General features: G+C 38.8%; 2 protein-coding genes and 1 long non-coding RNA gene across 14 annotated transcripts in view; 1 reads left to right on the top strand and 2 right to left on the bottom strand.

Moving 5' to 3' along the window:
• Positions 1–9,081, top strand: part of LOC121971956 (aminopeptidase P2-like) — a 50,554-nt gene extending 41,473 nt beyond the window's left edge. For both annotated transcript variants that reach the window (XM_042523505.1, XM_042523504.1), the window contains one exon: positions 8,756–9,081. In XM_042523505.1, coding sequence (XP_042379439.1) covers positions 8,756–8,827 — 72 coding nt within the window. In that variant the 3' untranslated portion in view covers positions 8,828–9,081. The remainder of the gene's footprint in view (positions 1–8,755) is intronic.
• Positions 9,082–11,681: 2,600 nt separating this feature from the next.
• LOC121971955 lies at positions 11,682–14,747 on the bottom strand. Of its 5 annotated transcripts, none has more exons than XR_006109282.1 (4): positions 14,618–14,745; positions 13,706–14,470; positions 12,715–13,559; positions 11,682–12,629 (listed from the first exon to the last, which is right to left on the bottom strand). It is a non-coding gene; the product is annotated as an uncharacterized LOC121971955 (long non-coding RNA). The 5 variants fall into 5 exon arrangements; XR_006109284.1 differs by having other exon boundaries at positions 11,683–12,629; positions 13,706–14,267; positions 14,618–14,747; XR_006109281.1 differs by having other exon boundaries at positions 11,684–12,629; positions 13,706–13,980; positions 14,135–14,706.
• Positions 14,748–16,228: 1,481 nt separating this feature from the next.
• LOC121971954 (protein TIME FOR COFFEE-like) lies at positions 16,229–23,426 on the bottom strand. 7 transcript variants are annotated; one of them, XM_042523501.1, is made up of 15 exons: positions 22,980–23,422; positions 22,489–22,890; positions 22,225–22,373; positions 21,839–22,136; positions 21,333–21,729; positions 21,205–21,250; positions 21,030–21,119; positions 20,712–20,949; positions 20,558–20,618; positions 20,405–20,480; positions 19,889–20,296; positions 19,241–19,817; positions 18,442–18,515; positions 16,803–18,348; positions 16,229–16,723 (listed from the first exon to the last, which is right to left on the bottom strand). In XM_042523501.1, coding segments are annotated over exons 1-15 (4,485 nt in total). In that variant the 5' UTR covers positions 23,101–23,422; the 3' UTR covers positions 16,229–16,721. The 7 variants fall into 7 exon arrangements, with proteins under 7 accessions (XP_042379435.1, XP_042379434.1, XP_042379432.1 ...); XM_042523500.1 differs by having other exon boundaries at positions 16,803–18,515; positions 19,241–19,518; positions 19,591–19,817; XM_042523498.1 differs by having other exon boundaries at positions 16,803–18,515; positions 22,225–22,370.
• Between the last annotated feature and the right edge of the window lie 1,442 nt (positions 23,427–24,868).

Genomic DNA, 24,868 nt, shown 5'->3' with positions numbered 1-24,868 from the left:
CGTTTGACAATTTCTTAAGTTAGGCTTGGGTTTTTAAGGGTTAATTCTCAAAGTTTGAAAGATTCGAAAAATTTAGAGATTAGAAATATTCTTAACTTTTCTAACTTAGGATCACTCTCCCTCTTTGGCATAAACTTAAGGTTACTCTCCAATAGGCTTTGCACCAACAATAATATTTTAAAGACATAATTAAGTGTTTAAAAAAATATATAATTTTAAAAACGTAATTTTCCAGAGTAATTGTTAAAGGGGACTTTCAAAAATAATTTTTTCAAAGTGGTGTTGCAGACTAATTTTTAAAGTTGGTTTTCAAAGTAACTTTTTAAGCAACGTTTGATAGTTAATTTTCAAAACATTTAAAAAAACTTTTCTAGTATTTTTCAAGGACATGTGGCACACATTTTTCAAACATAAAATTTTATAAGAGTTTTGTAAAATATTTTTCAAAGTGTTTTCAAAGCAATATTCCAAATAATTTTAAGAACTAAGAGTTTTGCAAAAGAGTATTTCTTAAAAGATTTTCGAAGTAATTTTTAAAATAAATTTTTAAACGGAGTTTCAAAGATTTGTAAAATTAATTTTTAAAAGAATTTAAAAAATCATGTTTTAATTTTTCAATCAGGACTTCCCCTCAAATTGACACATTCTTAGAAATCCTTGTTAACTACAAGGAAAACTTCCTAGGTGTCTAGAGGGTTGATTCAAATCAAAAGAATACCTAAGCTATCTTCAGAAAATTTTCATAAAGGTATTTCAGAATAATTTCAAAAGTTCTCGAAAGTATTTTTCAAACATTTTTGTTAAAGAATTTTAAAGTAATTTTCAAAAATAAATTTTCACAAGTTTTTTTTTAAAGCTATGATGAAACTATTTTTATCAAAAACTTGAAGATAAATTATTAAAATATTTTTCAAAATATGTGATTAAATTTGTCTTTCAAATAAGTCTTCCCCTTAACACTTTCTTAGGAAACCCTTATTAGCCACCTATGTGTCTAGGGTCTACAAGTTTATGGTTGACCTTAAAGGATCTAGACACTAAGTGTTGGTCAACAATTATTATAAAGAGTGTATACTTTTGAAATCTATATAAATTTTCTTTTCCTAGCATCTTAACTATTTTAGATTTTCAAACATAGTAATTTTATGTGTTTAGAGAGATGCTTAACATGTATTGTCTAAGGTAGACATAATTTGATTTTTAATTTATTTTTCATTAAATATTCTAACTTAAATAATCTAAAATTAATCATGAATTAAGTTTAATTAATTGAAATTTTGAATCATTAATTAATTGCAGAAGAAGCCCGGTTAGGTCGACGAACTGACCGGATAGCTAGCACGAAACCCAGCTAGGTCGACGGGCCGACCGGATAGCTGGCACGAAGTTCAGACTGGTCGACGGGCTGACCGGATGTCTGGCACAAAGTTCAGCTAGGTCGACGGACTGACCTGATAGCTGACACGAAGTCCAGACGGATCGACAGATTGACCGGACGGCTGGCAGGTAAGTCACTGGAGGGGAGTGACTTGGTGAGGACGTGTTCCCCATTCGAGGAAACAGTAGGCGTCGATCCAACTTAGAACCATTTCGGGAATCTAAGTTAAGATCGTGACTAGATTCTGGTCTCGGTGAGACGGAATCTAATTACTACTCTTTTACTATAATTTTGCTAACTTCTGTTTTGTAGGGTAGTTTTTATTTTGCCTCGGACTAACACTTTCTTGTAGGAAAAGGACTTTCTGGAGAAAGGTGGTCCGGGCGCCCGGAAGGCAAAATCTATCTCGTCGCAGATTGAGCTCGTTGATTGGCCGGACCTATGTCATGGTCCGGGCGCTCGGAAGGGATTCGGGCGCCCGGAGCATTAAATACAAGAACTGCTTCTATGACTGCTCCATTGCGCTTTGCTCCTGCGACGCTGCGAAGCCTCTCCGACAACCTATACTCGATTTTCTTTTCTGTATTGTCGATATTGTTTTGATTATTCTTGTACTTACACTTGTAACATCCTGCGAATTATTAATGATTGCCCAACGAAAGCACTCGACGAGTGCGGGCCTTGAAGTAAGAGTCGACGAAGGTTCTGAACCAAGTAAAAACAATTTATGTTAGCATTGTCATTCGTATTTCAGCTGCGTACTTAATTCGAAATTTTAAATCGTCATTCACCCCTCCCCCCTCTCCTCTAGTGAGTTATACGATCTAACAATTAATTTTATTTAGTTGATTAATCTACACTGGTATTGGTTTGATTAATTGATCATAATGATTAAGTTCATATTATTAGGAGAATTATTAAATTAGAATTTATTTATTAGTTATTAATTAAAATTTAAATTATTTGATTATTACTTGAATAAAATTAGTTCAGATAAGTTAATTGTGATCTATTAAATAAATTTTGAAATAATTAAATAAAATAAAAAATTATTGAATTTCAAATTTGGTTTATCTTTAAATTTAATTTAAGTTAAGTTTTAGTTTTAATTTAAGTTTAAGTTTGTTTTAATTTAACTTTAAGTTTTAAGTTTAAACTTTTAATTTTAATTTTAATTCAATTTAATTTAAATTTTAATTTTAATTTAATTTAATTTAAATTTAAATTTAAATTTAAATTTCATTTCATTTTAATTTTAATTAATTTATTTTTAACTTAATTTTAATTTAATTTATTTTTATTTTTAATTTAATTTATTTTAAATTTTAATCCTTATTCATTTCACCTGATCTATATTTTCAATCAGAGAATTCTATAATCTTGTGAGATGAGTTAAATTTGAATTTCAGGGTTTAGTTTAACTTGTGTTAGATTCAAATTTAGTTTTGGGTTCAATAAGTAGGTATTTTTTTTGGATAAACGTCTAAACTGTGGTGAGTCACCTAGACATCATTAGAGTAACCACGCCTTCAAAATTTTTATCCTATTCACTGAACTTAGTACAAAACTTTGATCTAATCAGTTAGGATTATTAAGAAGTAGCTTCAGTTAGTTTCACTAAGCCAAATGCACCAGGTTGAAGTCATATCTTCCTAGACATGCATAAACAGAGTTTCCCTGACCTACTGTCATCTAAAACTTCTCCAGTACTGTTTATCAAGTAAACTTTTGCCCCTATTTAACCTAGTTCTAATAATCCAGCTGGGTAAATTATTGTTTTGGAGGTGTCAACTAATTTGGAGTCTCTCCCTATTTTGTTTTTCTAACTTTATAATGTTTGAAGATAAATTTTTAAACTTTGAAATATTATTAGATGATTTTGAGTTGTTTCTTATTTAGATTTAAGTTAACTTGATTAGTTAAATTATTTAAGTTAATTCATTTGTTTAAGTGAGCAAGCATATCTAATTCTTGGGGAGAGTTTAAACTTGAGCAATAGTTATTGTCTAAGTTACTAACATGTGTAGACTTACGAACCTTTGCTCCCCCTGGATCCTTGGGTTTTCTTTTTGGGCATTGATGTTTGTAGTGATCTATCTATTTGCACTTGAAACATTGGATGTGCTCCTTTCTTTTCTTGACTTTTGGTATTGATTTTTCTTTTGTCTCCGGTTGTGTGGTTTGAGTTTTATAAGTGGCCACTTACTTTTATAATGTTCTCTTTTAGTGCATTTAAAGCATGTTATATAATCTTTAACTTTTAAATTTATAAATTTACCTTTCGAATCTTCATTAGGATTCTCCTCCTTGTCCCCCATCGTCTCAGATTTAGATTCTGACTTTTGTTCTAGTTCTGATTCAGATCCTTCTACATCCTCCTTTGCCATTAATGTCATGAAGTTGGTTTGGTCTGATTCTCCTAAGTCTGATTTTGAGGGTGAATCTAGGGATTCTAACTCGGGTCTGAGCTCGAGTTTGACTTGATTTTCTAGTTGTGATAGATCCTTGTGAAGTTCGTTCAACCAGGTCCAAAAGTCGTAGGCATATTTGAATTCTCCAATTCTGCACACAATTTTATTAGACAATAACTCTAAAATAAAATTTATTATCTTTTGATTTGCTTCTGAATTTTGAGTGGATCTTTTCAATGCTATTCCACAGTCGAAGTCGACCATCATAATATAGTACTCTATCTTATGCTTCTATATTTTGAAATAATCAATTTTGTATAGTGGAGGTTCGTGAACGCTTCATCCTTCGCCTTGAGCCATTAATGTGAGAAGATCTTGCAAGAAAAATATAGGCAAGAAACAATTTTCAAGATTTTGTTTTGAGATCGGTAGTACGGGAGAAAAAGGGAAAAAAATATCTCGAGTGGTGTTGCACCAACGTCGAGCAAAAACTACGGTGAAGAAAAATTTATTTGAAAGGGTAATCGTACCAGTTCAGATATAATCGAAAATTTTCAAAATCGAAAACCAAAAAGCTCTTTTGCTTGATTGGTGGTTGCACCAATTCAGAGCAAATCTTGCTCCGATACCACTTGTTGGGTCGTTACGAAACTAGGGGGAATAACGTTCATTGCTTTTTTATAAAAATCGAGAATACGTAGCGGAAAAGAAACACGAACGTACAAACGCTAACACAAGTAATTTTTACTTGGTTCGGAGCCTTCGATGATTCCTACTCTAAGGTCCACACTCGTTGAGTGCTTTCGTTGGGCAATCACTATTAGTTCGAAAATAAGTTACAAAGATTTGAGTACAAGTACCGAAATGTAATGTTACTGATAAATAGAAAGGAAATTTGAAGAAGTTTTCGTTCTTCAAACTTCGAAGCAACCTTTAGGTGTCGTTGGAGCCTTTTTAGACCAGCGTGCGAATATGAATGTCATAGAAGATGATTATCTGAAGCTGATGGTCGAAGGCCTTTATATAGGCCTATTCCAAGCGCCTGGAACCCCTCCGGGCGCTTGGACCATTGCTGATGTTGCGATCTCTCGTTGAAACTTAATCCATCAAGTTTATCCACCTCCAGGCGCCCGGACCCCCTCCGTTCGGCTAGTCATCGCACTCCAACTCAGTTTCTGGATGATTTTTCTGGTTCGGACGCCTAGACCAACTCTATACGCTCGGACCACCTGGTGCCTATCTAGGCACCCACTTGGGCGAAGTTGGTATGGGCGCCCGGACACTCTTTTTCAGCAACTTCTTTCCTGCAAAAAAAAGATAGTCCAAGCAATAAAAAATATGTTTATCTTGCAAAACAAAGTTAGAATAATACAGTAAGATAGTAGTAGTAATTAGATCATGTTTTCCTGAGACCAGGATCTAGTCAATGCCTCAACTTAGGTTTTCCAAATGGATCTCATCTGAATCAACGCCTACTGTTCCCTCAACCGGGAACATGTCTTCACTGGATCTCTTCTCCAGTTGCTTACCTCCACTTACCTGCTAAACATATGGTCCTTTAGACATGTTTGGACTTTCTCTAGCCTCGTTTAGTATCTGACCAAGCTGATCTACTAAGACTTGCCTGTAACATTGAGTTAGCACAATAGATATAAAATGGTAAAGAAAAACAGTGTTAGCATTATTAATAATTCGTTGATCTAGTCGAGCGCGCGTGGTTGACTGAAAACAAGTCGGTCACATATTACCTAGGGTTAGCTCCCCTTAGGGTTGCCCAACTTCACTCGTTAGGACTTCTATTGCCTGGCTTCACTTACCACAGAACTTCCACTACCTAGTTTCACTTACTAGGATTCGACTTCACTCACCAAGACTTCCACTACCTAACTTCACTCACTAGGGTCTGTCTTCACCCACCAGGACTTCCACTACCTAGTTTCACTCACTAGGACCCGACTTGACTTACCAGGACTTCCCCTTGCCTAACTGTTAGGACTAGTCACTCAGTAGAATTCTCTCCTGTCTATCTTTCGGTTAAGACTTATCCTTACTAGTCATCTGGTCTTGACTGGGCTTCTCTCTTTCAATTATCGTCCCTTTTGGATCAACCTTGGATCAAACTGATCAGACTTAGGTACATTGTCAAACATTGAAACCCTAGAGATCGATTGCACCAACATATTATGTGTATTTAGGGTTCAAAATTTTAAAATTTAGGAGCCGGGTTATAATGGATTTGAGCCAATAAGATTTTCCCTCTAGGGTTACAGTGTTCAAAATTAAAAATTGTAGATACTCACAGGATATATTATATGTATTTAGGGTTCAAAATTTTAGAATTTAGGAGTTGGATTATAATGAGTTTGAGTTAATAAAATTTTCCCTTTAGGGTTCAGGCTTCCCTCTTAGTTTATATTGTTTAAGATTAAAAATTTTAGATGCTCACGACATGTGCTGGACAACGAATAATCACATTCCTACCTAGTCGGGGCATTGTCCTTCTTGTAGCTCACTAGAGGACATTAGAAAGCGGTAAGGAAGCAACTAAGTCTTAAACATAAAAATATGTATACCCACCCACTACTATTTACTGTTTCTGCTATTTATTAGTGTAGCATTGAAAAACTTCTAAGAAGCATAACAATAAAATTAACTTCTAAGAAGCATAACCATAAAATTTTGGTATCAGAGCCATAAGACCTTTGGACCTAATACTGTATGAACAAAATCCAATTCACAAACACTCATTACGAAGAAGTCCTTGATTTTTCTCAATAGTTTGATAAAAACAAAGACATTGGCTACAGAAATTCTACTTTAGTAAGCCAAGGTGATCAAATCCTAGTACAATAAAATAACACCATATTAGCTTTATTGACATCTTTACATTATCGGCTTACAGTCTTAGAAACTCAACTCCTTACTCTTGAAAACCATATACATAAGAACAATAAGACAAAAGCTATAAAAGAAACCTTAGACAATTTAAACAAAGATCTAAGTAAGCTTTCGTTAGCTAAAACCATAAGTAGACAACCACCCAATTCCTACAAATTCCTAAAGATCCAAGATATCCCTTCTGATGGCCCTACGAATAGAAACACAAACTGAAAGTTTTTCTAGATTATCACGCACTTTAAGACAACCCAACAGAAACCTAATTATGATACCTAGAAGGTCTGCATCCAATATTGTCACGTATCAATTAGAAGAACTCATATATATTGGATAAAATTTAGATACATTTTCAAATGAACAATTAAATACGCTACACCCAAAAAGAATATACAACCAAGGTTTATTATCTTTTTCTATAGCACTTTATAGGCATCACAGAACACAACCACAACACCTACCAGATGGAGGAGTCTATCAGACGAATGAGAGGAAAGATTTACACTTATGAATGAAGAATCTGCTAATACATTATTACAACGTAAACATAATTACATCCACTTAGGATTAATTGTGTTCGGATTAAGAGGACTTACTAGAAAAAGTATAGGAATTAAGGTATTTTTAGTACTTTGTGACTCTAGATTTTCTGATAATGATAAAGCAGTTATTGAACTCACTGAAGTTGATATGAATAGCAACTTAGGAATTATCTATTTCTGCCCAAATTTTTATATGACTATTCCAGACTTTATTAAACATATTAAAATCTCGGTCCAAGCTAGGGGATATGGAGATTTTCAAAAACACAATATTCAGATAGATATTATTTTTCTAGGCAAAGCTATGACTAATATCAACAATAGTTTCAAAGTTCAAATCAATAATATTAGTGAGACTCTTACTACAAAGAGAATTTATTTTATAAAACCTAAAGATTTCTCCTCTAATCTACTTGCTGGACTAGATTAGAATCTTAATCTAGACTTACGCATGAAACCACAAACTTTACAACCAACCGAATCTATTATATAGCAATAAATGCTTCTGCCATCTTCATGTGGCTTCATAGTAGGGTTAGTTTACCTAATTGTCGGGTTGAAGGGTTATTTGTTGTCCTTCGATGAGAGAGAGGAGAGAGTTCTTCACCAATGATAGAGGGTGTGATCGAAAATTAGGAGTTCAGAAATAGATTGGGGATTGAGGTAGGATCCTAACTTCCCATTTGGATTCCATGGCATTCTATCTTTTTTTGATAGGTAAATAAGCGTGTTCATATATGCAGATCAGAGTGTAATGTAGGCCGTGGGAGTAACTCACATCTGATAAAGCATCAAATCAGAAGGCCTAGGGACCGATATATATGTATTTGCACCAATCTAAACTCTCTACATCAAACTTCACTCCCTCAAACAAGCAGCTATTCTTATCCAGCCACCCACGATGAATCATGGATGAAATTGCAAGGGACGACTTCCTCTGTAATGTCTCTTGTAGACTTTGAGCATCTCCTTATGCATGTAATGTTTTGATCCTCCTCCACAGCTCTGTATTTGAAAAATATGTGCTCTTGTGTCTTTGTCTCTTGTCGACATATGAAGCAGGTGTCGTCGTCACTTGATGTTGATTTAGAACATGAGTAACCTTTTTTGGATTCCCAAGTCTACGCTCTTGGCTTGTTTAGAGGTTCAAACCGCAAGAATCTAGAAAGAATATCATAGAAGGATTTCATTGTCAAATAGATAATGGTTCACAAATGATGACAATCACAGACGTGGTTGACCAATCAAACAACGGTGTTGACCGATTAATCTGATCTCACGTAGAGGTAGAATATACAGAGAAGAAAAGAGTAAGAGGATGAGATCAAAGGGAGAGGTAAAGAGGGCATATGTACCATGTCTTCAGTTATATAGTGGTTGTCATAGATTATTTGATCGCAGAATAACTACTGTAAATTTTCTAATATTCTGGTTTTTTTTTTCAGAATCATATCCTCTTGTCTTTTTATCGAATTAACAATAGTAAAGTGTGAACTGACGTTAAGTTTTTAACATTTGTTGATTCATAGGTTTCTCCTTTGTTGAATGGCCGCTCTCAGGAATGGCTTTGGAATAACACGAGGCCTTTGCTACAAAACTGAACGTGCTCGTGTTCTTCTCATGCCCCCAGATGCTTCATGAAACACCATTGATTCCTCCCGTCGACAAGGAAGCTTACTCGAAATTACAGGAACAGAGGAGGTCCAGTATCACTATGTGAAATATGAAACTTGTTGGGCGTTGTAAAATTTTATTGATTATTCGGCCATGCCCATTTAAACCCAGTTACAATCAATTGTAAAATGCAGCTTTATTTATCTGAAAATTTTCTCAATTTTAAATTTAATGATATTCATATAAATTTCGGATTGAAAAAAAAAATGACTAGCTACTATGAACTTATCAACTATTATTACAAATCGATGAGCCTTGTGACGTATGAGACATAGGCGCAGTACATATATCAAACATTCATAAGTTAGGTATATCAAATGTTTATAGTAAGTTTGGTATTTAATTTGGTAAGAATTTATTTATATTTGTTCAATTAAATAATTAAGTTTAAATAATTTGTTAAATTAAATAATCATGTTTGAATATATTAGTATTCAGCTTGTTTTAATATTTGTGAACATAGATGGTCAATTGTTTATGGATTATGTTCATTAATAAATTTTTATCAATATGATAAATAAATAAAATAAATTTAAAAATAAATAAATACATTTAAATTATTAAACTCGACCACCCATAAAAATGTAAAAATTTTAAACAAGCTAAGTTTGTTATTAAAAAAAATTAAGTTAAGTTTGCATTATAATTTTAATGGTTTGATTCATTTTAGATTGAATTCAGTTTAGCTATTTTATCAGATAAATTTGAACCACATGCTTATCCTTAGTTTTTTTTTTTTTTTTTTTGTCTTTTTCTTTTAGAAAATAGTAGTTTAATTTTAATAGGACGAATGATGACGATATCAACATGCTTTTGTAGTTGATTATAGTCCCGAGATAATAATGTCACAGTAGAATATTCAAATTATTATCTAGATATTTATAGTTTGAGCCCCAGTTATAATATATTTATAGAAATTTTTTCTTTAAATGGGGGGTGTATCAAAGGATGTTGAATTTTTAAGTTGATCATCACGTGTGCTTTTTGATTTATTCTGATAATTAATAAAAAAAATTTATGGGATCGAACGATCACCTTCAGAATAATCAATTCAATAAAATTAATTGAAATAGTTGATTATAGTTGAAGCAATTCATCGTCTCTGGTCTACTTTTCTCTCCATTATTCACTTTCTGCCAAACATCAGCCTCTGGTTGTATTCATGGTCTGGACGCGGTTTGAGTGGGCGTCGCATGCTTTGTCAAGCATCAGACCGGTCGATGTCAATCCGGTTGATCTTTCTGCCTCTCGCTTAAGATGTTTACATCCCAACCTCCCATTTTCCACAGAGGAGAGCAGGGAATTGCGTGGGAGAGCCAGTCAGTCCCATTTTCTACAAAGGAGGAGAGCAGGGGATTCGTCTATTGCTTCTTCTTTTTAGCATCATTAAATTTCGTGAACGACTTTATAGATAGATGATGACGATTTCGTTGTATTCAAGTCACATTTATTTAGCCATCGTCGTTATCGTTTAATTGTTTTTTTTTTATAAATTTAATGTTAATAGATCCTTCCTGTACATAAATCTGTTGTTAAGTTCATATATTTTGTTAGAATTTTACTTTAAAATTCATAACTGAGAACACTCAGCATGTACTATAAAGCTATTAAATCTGAGCAGCAATAGCATCACATTAACTTTCCTAAATATAAATTTTATTTTAAATTTTACATTTTAAGTAAAAAAAAAAAATTACATCAATTACCTTATCTATTTTTTAAATTTAAATTTAATGAATAATATTTTTTTTAAAATTTAAGAAATAAAATTCATTCATCAAATATTAAAATATGAGAGAGAAAAAAATAAAGAGAATGGATTAGATAATGAAAAATAGATATTAAAAGAAAAAAAATAAAAAAGAGAAAAGAGAAGAAAATAATAATAAAATAAAAATAATGAAAATTTTAAGATAATTATTGTAGTATGTAGTGAAAAAATTGATAGTAAATAAAGTAGATGATTTATTTTAAATTTTAAAAATATTATAAAAAAATATGGATGCTCTAAGAAAGTATGGTGGTTGAGCATAGTGTGACATGCTCGTTACAACTCCATGAATGCTTATAATTTCTTTGCCTTTAATTTCTACTGGATTTTAAACCCCGAGCTAATGGTAGAGTGGTAAAGTATCTTTTCAATTTCTTAATTATCTAAGAATTGGGTCTCAAGTTCGATGAATTTATAAATGAAATTTTATTAATGGATGGTTACCCTAATTACGTTGAGTTTATGGGTCGTTCGTCGTATGTACTTCCCTATTTATTATGTTGGCCGGTGAAAAATTTTATAACACTAGATCAGTCATCCCAAAATTAATCGTAAGTTAGATAAAAAATAATAATAATAGGAAAGAAAGTGCGGAAGAAAAAGAGCCATGCGACCTTATTAAAATCGTTAATTTGGATTAGATTCGTCGGATTGATCCATCCTGTCAAATAATTTAAATAAATTGAATTAAAATTTTATCAACTCGTTTAAAAGTAAATCAAGACGGACTGATCCACATGAGTCGGTCAACAGCAGACTTAGATTAGCCAACGGATTGAGGAAAAAAAATATATGGATGAGTTATCATGAAATTGTGATTTAGGAGACATCATAACCAAATTAAATACTACATAGTACATGAATTAGTAGATATCATAGAAAAAAAAAATTCAAATTCAAGTTGACGACTAATTTAACAAATACAAATTATTGAGTAAGCGAACATTTAGATTAGAAAGCGAGAAAATAAATTTCTCATTCTAGTAGATTCATTAACTTGATTTTATTTTTTAAATATTTTTTTATTTTTTTTATGGGCTAATAGATTCTACCGTCAAGATAATTATCTTGGATCAGTCTGTTTCATCCTGCTTGCCCGCAACGGGCTGATCCTTCCTGTCACGGTCAGCCGATTTGACAGCTTTAAGCCTTATTCAGCAGAGGAATCACAATCACTTTGATTGTGTGTTTACTAGGACAGTGACAGTCTTGTGGCGCAAGACAAGTCATCTGGTCCACAAGGGTGCAGTGCCAGTGCGGCATCCACTCTTGACCTTCCCTAGAATTACTGCAGAGGCAACGGAGGAAAATGCATGCACAACTGCCAAAAGAAAAGAAAGAGCTTATGTGAAGAAGCACCGAGAGCCAGCCAGGGCAGAGTCACGTATTGTCCTATCCGGACTTTAAGCTCGGGGTCCGACGAGCTGAGAAAAAGAAGAAAAGGAAGAATATAAGCGAGGGAGGAAGAAAAAAAACTAATCAATAGATTGTCAATCCGGAACTTTTATTTCGATCAACTCGATCGACCCAGATAGAACAGCCCGGATAGGTCAGTCCTTTCGACTCTACCGCCGGGAGCCCGCAAAGAAATCACGTGGGCAATGGCGATAAATAAGCATTGCGGGACAAGGTTAATGGCGGAGATTAAAATAGCATGGCTGATCTCGCACTGCTGAAAATCAGTTTGATCCAGTTGCAGCGACATCTGCTGGGCGCCTTGGGATAAGATGAAAATAGCATGACTGATCTCCATTTAGTCTCCTTCATATTTTCGCTCTCGAGTCGTGTAGAGTTGATTCTTCTTGTTTCTTTCCAGAAACAGTGAAAGAAGCGTCAGATGTAATCGATGTGCCCAAGCATCGTCACTGATCTTCTAGGGTCAGTTGCCTAAACCCTTGTTTAATACAGTATATTATCATCTCTTCTTAGGTTGCCACCAGGCTGCAAAATGTCGGTTCCTGTAGAAGAAATTAAGACAAAATAAGACACTGAAAATTTCTTTGTTTTGATTTTTAGAATAATCCAATCAGACATTAGATTTACCAGCTGTAGGCTTCTGTTCGGAAAATGAGAACGGAGCAAAGACATATATGAGAACGGAGCAGAAATTGGAGGTCGAGGAGAAGCTGACGCAGGCTGAGCTGCACTGAGGAAGCTAGTTGGTGCCAAACCCTTCAAATTATTAGCTGCAGCCAGAGAGTTCATTGCCATTGCTTTTGTTGGATCCCACGCAATAGGAACACCGGCAAGTGTCAGCGCTGAGGGGGCACAGAGGGAAAGCAAACTGGAAATAGATGGAACCAGAGTTGTGTTGCTGCTGTTGTTGAGTTTGGCTTGTATGTTCAACTGGCCTCTTCTGATAGTATTGAGCAGCAGAAGCATTGGATTGAGCATATTAAACCTGTTGCAAATGAGGATTAGAAAAGAAGAGCTGAGCCTCAGAAGGTTGCTGTTTTGGCTGCTGTTGCTGTTGCCTAGTGACTGAGCTGGGAGCAGGAAGTTTCTGAGGATGATGCCCTAGAATGGGTGGCATGTTAGGGTTGTTCAGGTTCGACTTTGAGCTAGAGCTTGATGTTGAATGCTTTACATTTGCTTGTTGAGGACGCAAAATTGTAGAGGCCTGCAGACAAGGTGTTACATTTGTAGATGCTCTAGGACTACCACTAGCACTATTTGAGATTGAATTTGAGGGTGATCCAATGGCGCCCGTGGCAGAAGATGGAGATGGACAGCTGCAAGCCGCAGAATGGTGCTGACCTCCCTGTTCTAACTTGAAATTCCTCTTCTCTTCTAAACCCCCATTTTTCCACAACGAACTTTTTTCACTGATTCAAATCTCATGTTTGATTTAAAACCGCCGTTGAAATTGAGAAAGCAAGGAAACAAACCTGAAAATGCAAGAGAGAAAAAGCTTAATGGAACTAATGACGCAAAGAATGTGATGGTGATTAGGCATCATCGGTCACAGAAAGAAAAAATACCAGAACATAAGAGTAAACAAGAAGGCAACCAGACTGCAAGCAATTCATCCTACCTGCAGCGCGTCAGAGTCCTGTTTTTTCTGGAGACAGAGCAGCAGAATACATTCTGATCTCTCTCACATACAGTAACTGATGTAGAAACTAACGACAACTTAGATCCGTCGCCGACAATGTCGAGATCAAGACGTGAGCCGACAGATAAGCCCTGGAAAGTCAACTGTGCCGTTGGTCCCGGGAAAGAGGATGGAGAGCCCAAGCCACAACCTACAAGGACCAAACATCAACAGTGCAGCGACGCCTGCGGTCGGCCACCTCGCACCTCCAAAGACTAAAAATATTTACCAAAATTATTTGGACAGATAACGATCTCATTCAAAATTATGGTTGCTGACATCCATGTCAGTGAATGATTTTGACACGGAAACCAGACAATAAATTCTGTAATTGAAGATTGAATAGGAAAGCAGCCCCACGGCACCTACCTTTATCCTCCCTCTCTCTGATATCTGATGGGGTGGGTGGAGTGGCAAAGAAGAGCCCACATATCTTTCGGCACAAGCACGCCCATTGGTGGACATCAATCTTTTCTTTCCGGAAAAATCTCAGCTTTGGGCCCTGGCAGCAGCGTGATGTTTATAATAAAAAATTCAACTTTTGAGTGGATTGCATGAGAAGTTATTCATTGTTTCTGGTCTCCTTTTGATATATATGTCGTTTTCTCTGCTATCTCCTAACTGAGTGGTCCGAAGTGGACGCAGCTGGTGGTACGGTGCAGGCTTTGCCAAGCATTAAATGGATTCACTGTCAGAGTACCGGCACTATATATGCATATGTATGCAAATAGTGAGGAGCAGAACAAGGAAAAGGCATTGAGTGCGGAAGCAGGCCACACACCAACCATCCCACGCCCACACACATTCGAGAAGATGAAAGCAGTTGTAGTGAAAGAGTTAAAGTCCACTCACTTGGAAGTGCATTTTCTGCATAGTTGTGGTTTGCTGGATCAGTGAAGGGTAGACAACCTCCTCAACTTCCATATCTGGATCCCGGTTTGTTAGTCAAAGATGGCAATGAAGCTGTTTGTTGAAATGGCAGCAACCTTGATGCCTGGTCTGGAGTTGCTAAGTACAGCTTAAGCAGTGACAAACTGAACCATATAGATGATCTGTCCAAGTTTACTTCTCTGGTAAGCATAATGATCAAGCAGACTGCGGCATGATACAACTTACATTGGAAAACTGTTTTTCAATAACTTTTTCTGTGGTTGTCTTGCCTTGTATCAGAAAAGAATGGATGGATAAACACCATTTCACTGGATTACAAAGAGGGATTATGTAATCAATGAAGTGGTTCCAAAGTCAACATACCAATTTTATTCATTATTTATTGAACAGATAGCAGGTCAATGATATGTATTATATGGTAAATTATATCAACACATGCTGTATGAAATTTTTTAGTAATTACAAACTAGAACACGTCATGTTTAATTAGTCTTGCACGGCATGGATTAGACTAAAAAACAGAAGATACGGAGTCAACAAGTTGACAACCCACTGCAATCCAAAGGCTTCAATTAGTAGATATGTTGCCATTGTTTTTAAATTCACAGTAAGAATAGGGACAAGGGCAGCTCTCACTGATTACTCACGAGCTACCTATCAGTACTTAGCTCATAATAAATACATAATGGTTGTCCTCCATAGAAGTGCATATGTGATGTGTCTTGGGAGCACAGCAGCGCCATAAATATGAGTGCTGTGATGGGATTAGAGTTGTTTTGTTTATGTTTCTTTTGGGGGAAAAGAGAAGCAAAAAACAAAGGCATTAGCAGCATTTGTCTAGAAGGACAAACCATCTTTAGAACTCACGACGCAATCTGCTTAACCTTTTTGGTGGCACCAGCCAACTGGACAAGTCATTTGCTCCACATCAGTCAACAGCGCCATCCATAATTGACCATCTCTGAATACTTTATTCCTGCAAAGATTACTCTATAAGCATCAGGGGAATATATATAGATATATATATAATTGACAACAAGAAAATGGTTAGGTATAATGGAACATTGAGCCACGCAGAGCAAGCACTAAAGAACTTGTGAAATGCAGCAGTCATGGAGACGGAAACTATCTGTCAAGTTTCAGATCTTCTGTGTATGATAATAAGCTAATAAAAATGCTAATTTTTTCGGCCAAACTTTATCTAACACACTTGCCGATAAGCTAATAAAACTAAGGTTTCCAATGTAAGTAAACTTAGACATCTGATACGAAAATGAACAGACATTTCATAAAAATTAAACGACAGCAAGAATGGAAGATCAAAGTCAGCCAGTTAAGACTCGTATCAAAGGTAAAATGCATACTCGACGATATCAACTCTCAATCCACATTTAGGTAGCTCCAATAAGGAATGAAAGCAAGAAAAACGGTTCACCTTCTCCCAATTAAAATAACATCTGCGCTCCAAGGATACTTAACCAACAGAGAACAAAAGAAAAACACAATTATAAATGCAAGTGTCAAAAATTTCCACAATGGATCAAAAAATGTGCCAGCATCAAAGAACAGATATGTGAAAAATCGAGGGGCTACAGGTAATGATGATATTAATTTAATTATATCTGTCCTGTTAATGAGCTAGAATAAAACAAACGAAACAGTTGGTGATGGTGGTTAGCATTTAACTGCATCATACAAATCGTAAGAGGACATCTTTGGTACAGTCAATTGTTTTCCCTAAACTGCTCTGGACTGTATCTTTAACCGACTGTCAAAATGCTTAAAGGTTATAAATCAGTGCCATTTTTCCCTCTGCTTCTCCCTATAGAATTCAGTTTCCTTCAATTTTTAATCTTCAACTTCGGCTCCATAGATTTGAGCAGTGGGGGGCAGTTTGGGAGAGCCGAGTCCTCTTGTTTAATTTCAGAAGAGATGCAAGGAGGCCGGATGCAGCCAATATGCCCAAGCTTCAGCATTCATCCTTGCAGCATAAGTTGCCTGATCATTGTTTCAGTCCAGTATACTACCTCTTCTCAGGCTGCCAGCAGGCTTGCAAATTGTCAGCTCCTGTATAAGAAATTAAAATAACATTAGACACCCATATACATTTTGTTTCAGACATTTAGATAATCCAACAACACATTACATTTACTGGCCGTGGGTTTCTGCTCAGACGAGGGCTTCACAGAAAATGGCGGCAAAGACATATATGAGAATGTAGCAGAAATTGGAGGTCGAGGAGAACCCGAGGCAGACTGAGCTGCTACAGCTAGCTGAGCAGCATTGAGGAAGGTAGTTGGCGGCAAACCCTTCAAATTATTAGCTGCAGCCAGAGAGTTCATTGCCAATGCCTTTGCTGGATCTGAAGTTGTAGAAACACCAGCCTGTGCAAGTGCTGAGGGGGAACAAAGGGAAAGCATACTGGAAGTTGATGGAACTATGTTGTGTTGCTTTTGTTGAGCTTGTCTTGTTTGTTCAGATGGTCTCTTTTGAAAATATTGAGCGGGTGCATTAGACTGAGCACATTGAACCTGCTGCATATGGGGATTAGAGAAGTAGAGTTGAGCCTCAGAGGATTGTTGCTTTGGTGGCTGAGACTGTTGCTGTTGTTTAGTGACTGAGCTGGGGGCAGCAAGTTTCTGAGAATGATGGCCTAGCATGGATGGCATGGTAGAGTTACTCATGTTTGACTTTGAGCTAGAGCTTGATGTGGATTGCTTTACAGCAGTTTGCGGAGGAAGCAAAATTGCAGACGCTTGAGAACTGGGTTTTACATTTGAAGATGCTCTAGGACTGCCATCAGCACTCCTTGAGACCGAGTTTGAAGGTGATAAACCAGTCATTGCGGCAGAAGATGGAGATGGACTGCCACATACCCCAGAAAGGTGTTGACCTCCCTGTTTATTTCCATTAATGCCAAATGATATCTGAGTTTGGTGGCCTTGGGAAGGAACCGACTGTTGGGATGTTCTTCCTTGCAGTTGGAAGAAGTTATTCTTAACCAATGGAGCAGGTGATGCTCCAGTAGGATCCACACTTCTTCCAGCAGATCCCTTGCCCTGAGGCCACTGGATGGAACTTCCACCTTGCACAAGTGCTTGAGGAAACCCTGTTAGAGCATGTGGGAACATAGTAATGGTAGACCCTCCAGAAAGAGTCTCAGGGTGAACGCCAACACTGCTTCCTGAGCCTGAAGTTTTTGAACGAGAGGATGCAAGATGGTGCTGCATCTGCAACTGTTGCTGCTGGTGCTTTGGAAGATGAATTGGATGCTGTTGCTGTTGATGGGAATTACTAGAAATGGTGTTAGCTGTGAGAGAAGTACTAACTGGAATGGTTCCTACAGGACGATCAGATGATCTACTTGTCAGAGGTTGAATATGGTTTACTTGTCGGGATGACATATCATTGATACTGTTACCGAGAACAGATGTGATGGCAATATCAGCATCACCTTTAGCAAATGAAAGGGAGGAATGCTGAGTACCCTTGCCAGCCACTACTGCCTTTCTATCTTCATCATCATTTATATTTGTGTTCATTAACTGCCTAGCTAAAGGTTTCCCATCTTCTGATTCATGGTTACTCTTCTTCTGCTCTGTAGCTTGTGTTGTGGCAGCTACCGGAGCAGATGCCATCTGGTAGTAAGCATGTCTGGAATTTTCAGGAAAGCTTTGTAAAATGACATGATTCTGTGCCATGGAGAAGTCAAGACCTGTTGATGAACTTACAGCCCCAGCATAGGATGCAAAGGGTATTGTAAAAGCTTGAGGTGTCAGTTCTACCTTCATGTTCTGCTTCTGTTGTGCTTGCTGATAGATTGGCTGCTTATCACCATGACCCCCCGCATGAATAGCAGCTGCAGCAGACAAAGGCAAAATTGGTTCAGAATTGTTTGACATCAGAGTAATGGTGTCAATGGGTAAAGCTTAGGCCGGGCACAGCATGGCCCATTCAGCCCATCCTTTTCCATTTGTGCCTGTCTCGGCATGGCTCCAAACAGACCTTGCCAAGCATGGTCTGGAAAGGGCTTTGCCTCACTCCTCGCACAAGGCTTGGGGCCTACTGAACTGTGCCAGGCACACAGGTACAATAATTATAAAAATAACAAAATAAATCATATATATATATATATATATATATATATATAGAGAGAGAGAGAGAGAGAGATCCTGCCCGACTCGCCGCCCGCGATGTGCGTCCGAGACTAAGTGGTCGGGGGCGCCCGAAGTGATCCGGGCACCCCGAGTGCATTCACTTTGGGGTGCCCGGATCACTTCCAAGTGCCCTGACCATGCGCGTTACGGACGGCTGGTCGGGCAGGATATCAAATACTTTTATATATATAATTTAAAATAAAAAGGCAAGCCGAACTTGGCCCTCAGTTGCTTCATTTCCTGTCATGCCAGACACAGCTCAAATGAGCTTGAACTCAGGCCCATAGGTTATAACACAGCACCTGGCCTGGACCCACAGAGTGCCCCAGGAGGGACTCAGTACAGCCTATGTCAACCTGAGCTGTGTTAGGCTGGACCCTATTTTACACCTCTACATATGAGTCTCTTCCGTGATTGAGATATTTACCATCAGCAGAAGGAAGATTATCATCCGTGCCCTTGCTGCGCTCCTTAGGACGACCTTGCTGGGGCATGAGATCTTGCCGCTGATTAGTAGCCGGAAACTCAATAGTACTTTGCTGTGAATGTTTATGTGAGAACCCGCTCAAAGGGCTTGGATTTTGATGGCTTTGTTGAACATGAGGCAGTGAACCTCCTTGTTGCTGCTGCTGTGGGCGTAGTTGTTGTGGGTGAAGCATGTGAGGAGGGTAGAAAAAGGGCATTGCTTGCGCATGACTTGTTCCCCTAAATGGAGCCCCTGTAAATTGGGCAGGAATAGGAAAAGGATATCCATAGTTCTGCAGAAAAGCCACATACTGAGCATCATTTGGAGGCATATTAGCGAAACTCAAGTTCACTGGAGTAGCCGATCCACCAGCCACGCCACTACCCACAGCAGAACCAATAGCAGCAGTCGTCCGCACCTCACCACTGGAGCTAGCAGTTGCTGATTTGGCTGCCCCAACTCTACCAGCACCAGATGCCGCGGCAGCAGGCTGCAGCAACTGTGCCTGGCTTATGGGGAATATGAATGCAGGAGCCTGCTAAATAGATAGAAAAATAATTATTTCATTTAACAAGATTTCAAACAAGGATGGGCAACGATAGCCCTTACCGCAATATTACTTGTTGATCCAGATTGAGGCATTTGCTGGAAAATTACTTGCTTTCTCTGAGCAGTTTCGTTGATTGTATTATTATTGGGTTGTAGCATCTTCTCCTGTGAAGCACTATTACCTGTGAATGATGAGGCTGGTACTGGCGTCCCTTTAGTGTCTTGCAATGTGCTTGCAGTAGCACCTAGGAAGCCTGCTTGCATCTGATGTCCAGAAAGAGCACTGTCAGAAGGTGCAACCATAGTGTGATTATAAGGCTTAGCCCCATAAAATGGTGCAGCTCCAGATGCAGCAGTCCAGAAGCTATTCATCTTTGCAAATTTCTGACAGTTGGATATCATCTGTGCTATGAAACAATGTGTAGCACAGCGCTTAGGACGAGGAAGCGATTGGAGAAAAGCAGGTGCCTGCAAGATGAGCAATCCAAAGCAGACAATGAGACTTAATACAAAGCATGCTTTGGCATGTGAACGAGGACGGAGAGTGAGTGAGAGAAGAAGCAAGAGTGAGGAAACCTGCAACGAACTGGAAGTGCCTGTAGTTCCATTTATTGGAGCAGCGGCTTGCAAAGGTGGAACTTGACCCATGTATCTGTGGTGTAGAAGTTGAATAATCAAATTCAAAAACCAAATTCGAATAGTTCCAAGAATACAAAATCAATAACTAACCCGTAAGGTGGAAAACCCCCTGGCCAAGTTCCAACTGTCAATGGCACATGTACAGATGACGCTGAAAAATAAAGAAAAAAAGACCCATGTCAGATATCCTGGTGGCAAAGATAACAATATAAGATTTACGAACTCTTTGAAAAAATTCCCTCACCAGATTTCTCCTGTGCCTTGGGATCTTTAGATTGCTGCTTAGAAGTTTGCATTTTATCGAAGCCTACATCCTCCTTAGGCTTCTCCAGATCAAGTTGAAGATCGAAGGTTTGCTTGATGACTGCTTGCTTCCTCAAGTCAGTATCTTTCTCGCCAGACTTCAAGATGTGATGCTCATCTTTCATCACTGCAATATCTGCGCGTTTTTCCTCTGCCTTATCCTTGTTCACTTTCGGCGCCTAATATTGGTAGCAGCGAGTTAGAACAAGTCAAAATGACTTTTGCTGACTTACGATCATTTTTTAGAGAAACTTCCTACCATTTCAATGTCTGGGCCCTGTAGATTGTGATCTGGGTCAAAGACATTAAATTCATCCCTCCCTGGAGATAGCTTTCCGGGAGGAGGAGCCTGCAATAAAAGCACTTGTTTCTTCAAATTAATCGACCGAATGACTAGATTTTCTAAAGACGTTTTAGGAAGCGCAGCCACTCACCATAAGATCGAACTTGAATTTTTCCCCATTAGGGCTCGGCGGCGCGCTGTAACACATTGTCAATGGTTTGACAAATGAACATGATATACCAGTAGAAGTTAATAAAACCAACAACAACCAGAACTTACTTCTTTTGGGCGGTGGTTTCACAGAGGTTGCCATCCGAGTCGCCGTTTGTATAAGTGACAACAAGCTCCTCTTTAGTTTCCACCCTGCCTCCCGTATTGGACCCTCCTGCCGGAATCAGATCATGAATCTTACTCGTCACAGACTTCGCCAACTCATGCCGTTGCACGTCAGAGAGTCCAGTCTCAGAGACCGGAAAATTAACCGGCGGACCTCCACTTTTGACAGGAGCTGCAGTGTTCTTTTCTGACATTAGCAACGAATCTTCCGGCTTAATCTGGTTTTCAGATTCCACTTTGGCTACAGGTACTGATAAACTCGAGAGACTGTGCAACACCACTGGGCTCGTGAGGCTTTCTTCCTCAAATTTCACGGGCCTTGGCCTCTTTCGTTTTGGAGCTACAGAGCGAAGAACCATGAATGTAAGAGAAATAAATATTTTTCTTCTTTATCTCTCTCTTTGTTTTTTCAATAAAAAGAGGTAGTAGATATGAGGCATAAAACCTACCAATTGCAGGCAAGGGGGCAGGATTAGAACATGAATTGGAAGAAGGAAGTACAGCTGAATATGCTGCCGGAGATGGAGAGACTGAGCCAGGTGATGAAACTCTAGATTTAGCTTCATTGCCCGATCCACCATCTATATCCCTAGAATCCATCTTGTGGCTATCCTGCTTTGGAAGAGAGTCGAATTGCCTTGTCATCCCAAATAAAACCTCCGCGACCTCAATCTCGATCTCATCTTGACACAAAGATGCCGATTTGCAAAACTTTGGAGGCCGGTGTTTCGGTACACTCATCGGCTTCTGATGCCATATAACAAGAAGAAAAAACCATGTCAAACATTTAAACCTAACAGGCGAAAAGAAGAAAAGTTAGCAGAATTTGCCAAACCATCTTTTTTCGAATGGAACCGTTGGAAGAAGATGGGGAAAGTTGAGCGGTAGAAGCAGGGCTTAGTCTCGAGGGCGATATGGATGCCTGGCGAATGATATGTTCACCACCTCCAGTAACTAGAGGTTCATGTGCCCTTTTCGTAGCTGCTGGAAAACCAAGAGAGAGCAACTGGTTATAAGCGGAAAAAAAAAATAAAAGGATCTTTTTTTGTATTCTGAGATTTTCCAAATTTATCGCCGCAAGAAACCCTTCGCTTCCTACCTGAACGAGCTTTTCTCGGTACAGGAACACCGATCATCTCGTCTGTCTTCCACTTCACCGCTTTTGACGGAAAGCTCTTCCGAAGCGGCTGTTGATGATGGGGGTGATTACTATGCTGCTGATTTTGTTGCGGCGAAGAAGCAGTCACCGGATTTGGCAGAGGAGGAGAAGACGGAGGCAGACGCACAGGAACCGACATGCCCTCATCTTCATCCTCCTCGTCCTGGTCCATACTTTCCTCAGAGCTTTCATCGCCTTCATCTCTATCTCTATTGCTTCCGTGAAGCATCCTCTCCCCTCTTCTCCTCCTGCTCCGGCTAGATCTGTCCCGATCTCGATCTTTCTTGGCCCCTCGATCCCGCAGCCTAGATGTGTCCGGCATCTCCAGCCTGACGTCCTCTTCTGCCGAAGAAGTCGTCCAGTAAAGAAAAGGTTAGAATTCGAGTAAAAAACAACATAAATAACGGGGGGAAACCATCATGGAATCGAACCAGGAGATTCCCTAAAGCTGCTGCTATTTCTCTGCCTCCTCCTTGGCAACCCTCCGCCACCTCCGTTTGTCGCCGTCGCTGGCGTCATGGTCCCTCTCCTCGCTTCACGATTCCTTTCCATCTCTCCTTGTCATCCAATCAGATCACCAGGCTCTTCTCTTCCGTCATCCTTTCTTACTCCACCCCGCCAGATCTTCTCTTCACACCCGACCGCCGCACACACTCGCCCAAAAAACTCCAGATCCAGGGCACCCTCGACAGAAAGCTGCGCCAATCTAACGGGATCCTTTCAGAAGCTCGGGAAAAAAAGGAAATTTTCCGGCCAGATCTCCTCTTCCCCCTCGCTCCTCCTCCCTCCTATCTCTTCGACTGCTCTCTTTTTGGTTTCCTCTTTCCCTTTCTCGCCACTCCCTCTATCTTATGGCCTGCTTCCGTCGGCCCCTTCAGTTGCCCCATCCGCTTTGCCTCAATTTTGTCACTTGCTGAGTCCGACCGAGGCGCCTCCCAACGGCCACGATTGCCTCTCACCCCCCCGTCCCTCCGCGCTCGTCCGTCCGATCCTACTCGCCCAACCGACGGCCCAGCTTGGACCGTGCCACCGTGGCGACATCTGCGCGGTCAGGCCAGTAAATGCGCGACCCAGAGAGCCAGCCAACCGCCACCTGTCCGTCTCCTCCAACGGCACGGCCCCGAATATCTTCGCCGCGACTGGCGACAGCCAGTCGGCAGTCGCCGGTCGTGTCGCATAATTTCCACTCGTGAAGCTTCGCACCGTCTCTCTTGCGCCCCTTACCCTGTCCTCGTCGCCCACGAGGCCCACGTGGAAAGCGAGCGGGAGCGCAGCGGACGGCTGAGATCCGTAGAATCATCCGCGTCGAGCAGATTTCCGCCGTTCGATTCTCACGCTGACGTGGAGATCGGAGCACGGCCGAGCTGGTATCCTCGGGTCTCGCGCTCGACAGTCCCGAAGCAGGCATGTCCATTGGCACGGACAGATCGTACGGTGTGTCGTGCTCCAGATATGCTTCGGGGGCGGGAGATTCCTGCTTCGGTTTCTCTCACATCTATTCCTGCCCTCCTTTTGTCCTCGTGCACGTCCATACGTGTCTACCGGTGTCGTCAGCCGGCCCCACACCCACCAGGCCACGACCGACTTCCTTTTTTATTATAACACGAATATTTTAATAGGGCCATAAAATATTCTATACAATAAAATATTATTCCAGACAAAATTAAAATAAAGCAGAATTTATCTAAACACCCCCCAATTTTACTAATTTTTAAAAGTAAAAATGAGTTGCTTAATAAAAAATGTGTTTTTTATCAATATCAAAGTATGATTTTTTTGGATAAATTTTATAATTTATGTGTGTCTTTTGGTAAAGTGCCCAAAAAAAATTAATTCTAAAGTAAATGCATAAAAAAAGTCCTCAACCCGTTGTTTAATAATCACTCTTGATTAAATGCATATAAAGAAACAAATCCGTCGTCCAATGACTGAGATGGGCCCACATAATTATATACTAATAATCGTAGTCATTATTCTATTATATTCCTCTCAGAAAACAATTATTATAATTTTTTATTAAGCGATTAAATATTCCTTACATGTAGAGAATATTTAATTGTTATTTTTTTATTCAAACCAACTTAATCTGAGCAACGGGTTAAATCAATTTTAGAAAACATTGTCGTTAATTGCAAATGAACGATTTAGGAATTACCAAATTTATATATTAATGTCGATTCTAAAGGGCAAGAAATGATAACATTCACCCTTCTTATCCTAAGGCATGTAAAAGGATAGTAAATTATGATACCGAATGGTTTCCTTTGGGTAGAAGGCATTTATTTCCTAATTGAATGAATATCAAGGATTCAAATTTTAC

This window comes from Zingiber officinale, chromosome 4A (assembly GCF_018446385.1).
Source record: "Zingiber officinale cultivar Zhangliang chromosome 4A, Zo_v1.1, whole genome shotgun sequence".
Taxonomy (NCBI): domain Eukaryota; kingdom Viridiplantae; phylum Streptophyta; class Magnoliopsida; order Zingiberales; family Zingiberaceae; genus Zingiber; species Zingiber officinale.
This window is presented reverse-complemented; position numbering and strand designations above follow the sequence as displayed.